The 9,160-nt window shown below is 43.9% G+C and overlaps 1 protein-coding gene across 1 annotated transcript in view; it reads right to left on the reverse strand.

Annotated features, from left to right (window-relative positions):
• The window catches only part of T265_06174 (hypothetical protein), a gene marked incomplete at both ends in the record, with an annotated part of 59,078 nt that overhangs the window by 16,865 nt on the left and 33,053 nt on the right, over positions 1-9,160 (reverse strand). Inside the window, 4 exons of the mRNA XM_009171375.1 lie at positions 1,769-1,813; positions 2,836-2,868; positions 3,569-3,607; positions 5,009-5,053. Of these exons, the coding sequence (XP_009169639.1) occupies positions 1,769-1,813; positions 2,836-2,868; positions 3,569-3,607; positions 5,009-5,053 (162 nt within the window). The remainder of the gene's footprint in view (positions 1-1,768; positions 1,814-2,835; positions 2,869-3,568; positions 3,608-5,008; positions 5,054-9,160) is intronic.

The following is a 9,160-nucleotide window of genomic DNA, read 5'->3' on the forward strand; positions in this document are numbered from 1 at the left end:
TAAGGTAATTCAGCAATTGAACACGCCAATTACGGAAGTTGCTGAGCGCTTTACGTATCTTGAAAGTTGCATTAGTTCTGATTGTAGTGTGACAGATGAGGTCAATACGCGAATCTGCAAGATCCGGGTCATATTTGCCGATTTGAGACACCTATGACGTCAAAGAGGTATATCCCTGGATCTCGAGGTACGTGTGTATCAGGCTACAGTGAGGGCTGTTTTGTTGTATGGCTATGAGACTTAGCCTGTTAGAGCAGCGGAACTGAAAAGACCTCAGGCGCTCGACAATCGCTGCCTCAGAACCATAGCTAGCGTGAGCTAGTGTCAGCGAATCCGCAACGAGAGTTAGAAAGCGAGGTTTTGGCTGTGTAACGGGGACTTGCATTCAAGAATGAGTCCAGTACCAGAAGCTACATTGATTAGACAATGCATTGCGCATGCCTAACCATCATTTACTGAAGAGAGTGCTGTTTCCGTGCCCAATTTAGATGGCGGAAGCCACTCTCTTCAGTAAATGATGGTTAGGCATGCGCAATGCATTGTCTAATCAATGTAGCTTCTGGTACTGGACTCATTCTTGAATGCAAGTCCCCGTACCAGAAGCTACATTGATTAGACAATGCATTGCGCATGCCTAACCATCATTTACTGAAGAGAGTGCTGTTTCCGTGCCCAATTTAGAGTGGCGGAAGCAGAGAGGTGGCCAACCCTTGACCTGGTGGAGTAGTATGAACGAGATTACGAAACGTTCGGGTAGATGTCAGTGCCACTCGCTTCCCAGGGTGGGGACCGCGTGATCCCCACTGCGCCTGGTTGGAGACAGTGCACGATATGGCTGTCAACCGATGTCGGTTTATTGTTCTCAATTTCTATCCGATTGCCGGAATGAATTTCTGGAGGTGTGGGAACCTCGGAATGATTAGCGTTAGGTAGCACTAAGTCCCTTCCCCACAATGAGGCTTTCAAATCAAGCATGGTTGTAAGGCAGAGAAGCATCGGTGCTGAACTCCGATGTCACGCTGTCGATCACGATGATGATGATGATGACGATGAGTGCGGAATGAACTCCATCAACATAGTAACTTCAGGAAGAACCCTTTTTCCGTGCAATCCAGTGGGAATTCGCTAGTTCCAACCCATCCTAACTAGAGTTCGTGGACATCGCTTTTTGAAGACCTAAAGGTATCACACACACTTCCACCCGAATAGCATACAGCACTTCGAAAAATTACAGACAGTCAGCGAACTACACCTATTCGCATACCAATTTGGCTTTTATAACAGACCCAAACGAATCTCTGGTTTATGATGTTATTCAAATGGTTGTGCGGACTGTCCTTTCTACCGAGAGTCAACAGCAGGAATCTGAAAGACACTCCAGTAGTTGGTTATGTTCTCCTTCAAGCTAAATCCGAGAGAATAAAGCAATAAAACTGGCGCAACAGTTTATCAAGACAGCCAAAGCAGTCCCATAGAGTAAATCAGTCTAATCTCCTGTTGATTGTGAAGTGTTTTTACCGTTCGATTCAATGATAAAACAGGTATAAGTTGATAGTTTATGAGCTTGTAGCCTGAAAAATTTGCCATGAAGCATTATTCGATACCATAAGATTGTTGCAAGTTCGCACAATCTGTGAATGGCCTCGTAGGAATTTAGGTGTAACTTCATCCTTGTCTTTTTCACTTTCCGTCACATTCTAAAATTTGAGAAGGATGATATAACTAATGGATATATATATATATATATAAAGTATGATACTAAACCTACCTGCTCTGTTGCTTCTTTCGTGCCTGTCATCACTTGTTGGCGCAGCTGAAAGGATCACCGAACGATTGTCATAAGATAAATTTTAGCACTAAACTAAATCAAATTAAACGACCAAACTAAACTAATGCAATGAAAAAGTAGTTGACAAAAGTTACGATGGATCGTTGTTGTTTCATTAATGTTCGTCGACGGACAGTGTATTAACGTAATACCACGTCTCAGTTTTCATTCTGAGCCTCCCAAACACCAAAAGCGCACGCAGTGTATGAAACGGCCGAAGACAGGTCGAAAATGCACATACAACACTTTGTAGTTACGATAACATTCTGGAAAATTCTGACGCCTTCTGCACGTGGCATTGGCAACCGGCGTATGCTGGATCATGATCAGCTGTTAGGTCCACGTTTTCGACCAGTCGCGTGCCGGTTAGACTTCTTGGCCGTAGCAGTACGTAAAGGCGAGCGGTTAAAGTTTTTGATAGAGGATTCCGCCGAACAAAGGACAGGCTGTGTAGCTATATTTTCATACATTTGGTACTAGACCAACACGCATCGTGTTATCTGATGCAACTCAGCTGCGATGTCACGACAAAACAGATAAACTCAAAATGCTCCAGTGGTAAAGAAGTGTCTCCTGAAACGTTCACTGCTCGAGTCCACTGACCTTCCGATGACTTCCGCCTACTCAGGGACAACATGATGCTGTCTTGACTTTTGGGCTTCTGGTAGGGCGAAATACACCACAACGGGATGGTTGACATTATTACCATTAGTTATTAAACTTCACTGCCCCAGCCTACGGATAGTTACAAAGTCAGGTTGAGACAAAATGTTCGATGGATAATCTCGAGCGCTCGCACGTAGAGCATACCAAAAGTTTGTAGATTATGAGCATATTATGGTGAATCGACCAACTAGATCGTAACATCTAACTTTTTCACCAAAGTAATACTGTTCCAATACCATAGTTGCAACCAAGCAAATCATCTACAGGATTCGGGACAACTGACTTTCACAACAAACTGTAACGATGTGCACAACCAACACTTAGTAGATACGATGACTCACGCTGTTCACTTCATTGGACAATCGATCTCTTTCCTGGAAAACAAAGTACAACGGCGTAATTCCGTCGTACGCTACGCTATTTGTTCAGCATATAAAGAAATCACAGAAAAAACAACCCATGAAAAGGCCCACAATAAAGGAAAATAATGCCAATGATCTCCTGAACATCCGATCGGAAGAGTATAGGCGAAAGAGGTACGGAAGTGTTGGTTATATAACCGACCATTCTACCGGAAATCGCAGTTGACAAAACACACCATCCTCCCGCCATATAATAAAAACTGCTGAATAGCTGGAAGAATAATGGCTACCGTTTCTTGAAAGAGCATACTAAAAAGGTTACTGAAAAACTCCTTGACATCGTACAGCTGATAAGCCCCAAGAAGTGTTCCTGGGGCTGAACGGACAGGTGCCGTTCTCCAAATTTCCTTTTAAATTAGGCTGTATGCTTGAACCCAAATTGCACGCAGTTTGCGAAACGCGGTTAGTTGCAAATTGAGCTTGTTTGAAGGGGAACTCATTACCGAAAAATGGCTGTGCTTTTCGAGTCTTTGTATTATCTCAGTTCTAGGACGCATTTATCCGCAAACGAGCGTACATTGGTCATTCCCAATTTCCATACACTAATATCACTAATATCACAAATATCACACATGATATGTCCAACATGCCTTCAGTTTAGACGTAATTTATTGAAAGCCATAGGAAAAGTGTCACCCAGTAAAATACATACCTCTCTGAGTTGACCTAATTCCGCGGCTCGGTGCTCCAACTGCATATTTCAGAATGAAAAACAATGTGGATAGAGTAGAGAGGCAGTTTTTTTGTGTGAAATGGAGAATGCATCAGTCAACCATCGACGGCGAACACACAACCAAATATCAGTGGCCAGACAGAGTGGTTGACTGGGAGTTGAGTAGCTCTTGAGAGTGCATTGATAGCGCTAACATTTCAGTAGTTGTTGGGAAAAGGGACATCAAGGAAAAAGGAAATTCCCGGGTCGTCTCGAAAACGGTCCGTCTCCGGAATCGCATATTAACTTATCGCTGATAGCTATTTTGGCGAGTTCACTGAACGGATCGCTCCACTTTTTGCGATGAATATGGTAATTTTTCATCCAAGAATTAGCGTGTTATTTTGCCTCGCACGAGCTGTGTTACTAAGAACTAAGGGAATGCGTATCAGCAAAGCACACATATCCACTCGCCACTGTGTGATTCTGCAATAGCGGTACTTTCTTCCGCTTAGTCCTCGGTATGAATCTCCCAAGCTATCGTTTTCGTCAAAACAACTACCAAAGGTGCACAGCTTAAATCAACGTATAAATCCAGTTCAAAACCACCTGTAAAGCACGTCGTATATAAAGTGTATGTCATGAAATCATGCTGGAGATTCTGACGCCTTCTGGACGTGGCAATGGCAACCGGTATTCGGCGAATACCGTGTCATGGTTGGCTGTTGGGTCCAATCAGAACTCGCCCTGATACCGGACCGACGAGTGGCCCGGTCTACGGACCAAAGTGTGAGGGTTAGTCTTCTTGGTTTTAGCAGCTCGTAACGGCGGGCACTGAAGCGGTATCTGTGAGGAATTCAGCCTAACAGATTCGGAGAACGATTGGAAGCTGAACATCACACATTTAAGGCCAACGGCTATGTAATATGTTTAATACATTGTCCATTACGTTCTAGCATGTCATTGTGTAGGTTGGTGAATCTTGCTGAGACGAAACCAGCGTTGTAATGTCACACGGGAGAACTTCTAGCTGCCAGTTATGACAAACATGTGGACGGTTTTTGGGCTCCTATGTACATGAAAAAAAGGGCCAGTGTTAGGGTTGTTGGTCTTTTCACCAAGCTTTACAGCTGGATAAGTATGGTACGTAGGAGTGATTGAGTTTGCCCTAAGCTAGAAGCCCAAAGGAACTGTTTCGTTCCCGTTAGAAATCGTCAGGAGTGCACCTCTTGCGACTTTTCAGTGAGTTTCAGATGGCTGTCTGAACATCCTGTTGCCAATAAGTGCACACAGTAATCGAACCATTGTACAGTGCTTGGGGGTATTCGACTACAGAGTGATTTCGCCCGAAGAAATAATTCCGGGGTTGAACTAGAAATCCTTGAAAATTCCTTACAATACACAGATAGAAAACGATTTCAAAAATATTGCACAACTTACCGTTGCCACCGCTTCGTTGCAGCTACACTCTAATTGACACTGTAGCTGAAGAAAATACCGGGAAGGTTTGCTTAAGAATGCCCAGGTGGATAATACAATTTTCACTTGAAAGAGACTATCCACAGGCTTTCATAAAGCCGGTTTCACCTTCATGGTAAGTGTTATCCTCGAAATTATGTCAACTCAATTTGTGTGCAAATGAGTGTATTGTGCAAATCTTTTGCCCACTACGGTTTCGATACCCATTGAATCTCTCCTCTGGGGGCAAAATGGCTCAGTTGTTAGAGCGCAAATTCGCTCACCGAAAAGTCCGTGGTTCAAACCCGACCTATGCACCTCCTCTTCATCTACTTAGGCTTGGGCAACCTTGCAGTACCCAGTCCTCGTGCTTCCTTCGAGTGAGATTACAGCTAGACACCGAAAGGTAAACAATTTTGATCGTGCACATCTCCTGGCTATGTGAATGTCGTGAAAAGCTTGCTCTATGAGCTGACGACTTTAATCTACTACGTGCTTGTTACTCACTCATCCCCCAAGAACTCTCCGGATTGAACGTCGGACTGTCTGTTAGCTAACACATGGCTGACCTACACTCAATTCAACCCGACCCAAAACATAAGCTTATGAAACTCCGTTAAACTCCCGATGTCTTTGAGGAATGCAACGTTTTCGTGTTCACAACAGGTCAACTGTATAAGCATAGTACTTCCGAAATCCTCTGGGAGTAAATCATCCACAGTGTGTTGGCACACAGGTTGAGTCACTTTCACAATCACTCATTCATATCGCCATTCATTCATTCATTCATTCATATCGCCTTGCAAATCATAAACCCTTCAATTATGATTGACTAACGAAGGAGATTGTATGAAATGCTGTATTTTATAGTGGGGCTTGGTTCATTTGAGTTGGGTTCACTCCAGTTGATTTGATTTGGGCTCACTCCAGCTGGGTTTAGTTCACATCAGATCAATTCACTTCAGCTTACTAGACCTTGTGTCAGTGGTAGGCTGACTTCAGCTGCTACAATTTTGGACACCGACAAATGGGAAAACGTGGGATAGTTAGCCAAGCATCAAAGGCGATGGCACAATCAGTTAGTTCGGGAAACTGGGCAGCTATGCATTCAAGGCGATAGTTTTTTGCACGAGCTCCAGTGACTGTGTGCTCGCGCAGACACGTCTTAGTGTCACTAACCACTGATGCAATGAGCATTTGGAGTTCCCGCCCGAGGAAGCGGCAGTCGTCGATCCGACTGAGGTTACACTTTAGCTTTGACCGGTCACAGATTGTCCACTTACCGGTCAACTCCGCGCAGCTTAAGACTGAGCAAAAAGGCGAATGGTGGGTAAATAGACATAAACGGTTACTGGAGATTTCAGCGAACTAACGAATAAAAATAAAGTCGGTGTATTTAGCATGCGTTGGTAGAGCGGCGGTAACGTGCTCGTCTCTCGTGTCAATGTCCGGAATGCGAACCCTGGTGCGGCCAAGGATATACCCTGCTGATGCGTTCCGTTAAGAGCGAAACACAAGCACGATGTTCACCTCTTTGATGAATAATTGCGCCAGGACAGCAGGAGGGTTGTTCGCGCTAGTGGTTTGGGATCTGCATACTTGGCTGCACATACTTGGCTGTTCAGCTCACAGCCGCTCACTGGATCACGAGACTTGCCTTTTTTATACCTACAAACCACGTCACGTTAAGACGTCGAATGTCTGTACCGTCTAGTGAGCGTAGCAACTACTCATGTGCTGACACGCCTACGTACAAGCAAACAGGCCTACATATAGGGAAACCGAACACCCTCAACACAGACTCGCGCGCGCGTAGAGAGGAGGAAGTAAATCACTCTTCACAAGTCCATGAACAACTATGGAATACGTGTAGTAGTCATCCTACGGAGAAAACACGCTCCCACCGTCCAGACTTACACCAAGGGACTCTCACAGAGGATACATTCCCCTTTTGACTTCCTCTAATTTTGCATTGTATTTATTTTTATACGTGTGACATCTTACCATTGTCAACTATACTAAAAACCTTTATTAGTGCATATATCTTTGGATTTGTGCTATGACCACCATCAACAGTGCACTAATAACTCCACCCCCCTACAACGAACCCTAAATTGCCAGAAGTTTCCACGGTCATGGGACACGCTACACGGAATTAAGCATCAGTTATTGGAAACGTGTTTCAGAGGATATAAAAAAGCGTACCTGGTAAGATAAGGTGGGTTCCGAAAAACATCAAAACAAAGTGGCGTTGCGATTTTATTGGGACCTTTGGAGAATGCATGTTGCTCGGATGAGAGCGCGGCACGGGAAGGTAGTCCTCAGGGCTTGGACCTGACCACGATATCTGTTTCACTTAGCACACTAAGGCTGTTTTTGAACGACTGCTTTTACTAACACAAGTGAGATCAAATATAGGACCGGAAATAAATTTTTAGTTCAGCAGGGAGAGTGTGAATATCAGTCCGAAACATACACACGTGAGCAGCACATATTGTTCGCCATAGGCTGTCTCTGAACCAAGTTCGGATATCTGGATGCTGTTACGAATTCTGCAGGTGAATCTATCCGATGTACCGCAAACATTCTAAAACCATCATCTTACGCTGTTTTCACCAAAGCCCACGATTCCAGCCGGCTTTTCGTGATCCGGTTGCAGCGGGAGACACGAAGGTGTTTTCCCACCATCCATAAATGATATAAGTCACTGTCAGGAAGGTCAGATTCCTGAAAGCAACCGCTGAATGCCCGAAATCTAATGAGACCCTCAGCTTCGCTAGATGCTGACCAGACTGACAACGCCCCCTCAATAAGCAGCGCGTCACAGCCTCGTACCAAGGCCCAGGCAGCGCGAGTCAGCGTTGATTAAGGTTAGACAACGCACCCGCACAGCCTTGTATCGAAGCCTGATGGTGTGCGTCAGTGTTAGACCAAGTTCAGGCAGCGTTCCTCCTTTATGAAAATATACTGCGATGCCTCAAATATCGTACCAACTGAAACAGGAGGTGGCCTTTGTGTAGCATATTCATTTGAATAATGTCACAAACGAGAGATTCACTTGAGTTTCCCGTGAAAACCGAATTGATTTGTCAAAAGTGAAACCCACACCCTAGTGACTTGTAGTGGGTGGTCTGTATGAAGTGGTTGGTTGGATTTTTTTCCTCACAGGTTATGCTGTAAACTGACAATAACTTCATACTGAATTGTATTGCACGAACAGGCCAATATTTCGAATGTGCTATAATCTTTCAGCTCGATGGGAGCTGTAATGAAGTCCATCTAATACCTGATGTTATTGGGTAATCCGGTTCGGAGGATTGTAGCCAAGACTGATCAAAACTGGTGTCAATCACCGGTCGCTGATACGGTTGTAGATCATGTCATGCAGCAGTGTTGTTCAGACATGACTTTTTGTCCCACAAATCATCCCGTCCAACAAAGTACGGTTCCACGGTTGCATAAAGTAAAAACAGATAAATAAAATTTCAGCCAACGTGAATCTTACTTCCTCAACTTTTCCAGACAATCGTTCCCGGTCCTGAAAAAGAAACATTTTATATTTTACACACTCTTCTTTCATTTCTATATCATCAGGTACTACTAATAAATTGAAGAGGTGATATTTGGCCTAGTAATTTAATGCGGCGTCTCTTTATCTCATGAAAGGTTGGTTTGAAAACTACTGAATTGTTTTACGGTGTTTGTTCACTACTGGCAAATATTCAGACAACGTCGAGGAAAGCTCAAAAGGACGTCTAAGGATACAAATTTTTCAAAAGCTTTGGGCAAATGGAGATTTTAATCTATTGTCTGAGTGCATGTAACTACTGGTTACATAAATAAGTATATATATATGGTCGATCGCTATACCAACTCACTGAGATACCCTTTGTGTGTTTCATGTGATTTCTTCTCATTTAAATTTATTCTATCTACGTTTGTATGCAGGATTCTTTGGTTAAACCCATCAATCCAACGACCTAAGCACAATACGTACAGTCCACTGAGATATCCGCCTTCAGGAAGGTTTCTTCGAAGTTCTCACCCAATAGGAGAAATGTGAGCTCCTGAAGTAAGATTTTGATAATTCGCGCACCTTGAAAGATGTCCTTCTTTGTGCTAAGAACTCAGGGA

This window comes from Opisthorchis viverrini, assembly GCF_000715545.1.
Source record: "Opisthorchis viverrini unplaced genomic scaffold opera_v5_124, whole genome shotgun sequence".
NCBI classification, from domain to species: Eukaryota; Metazoa; Platyhelminthes; class Trematoda; order Opisthorchiida; family Opisthorchiidae; genus Opisthorchis; species Opisthorchis viverrini.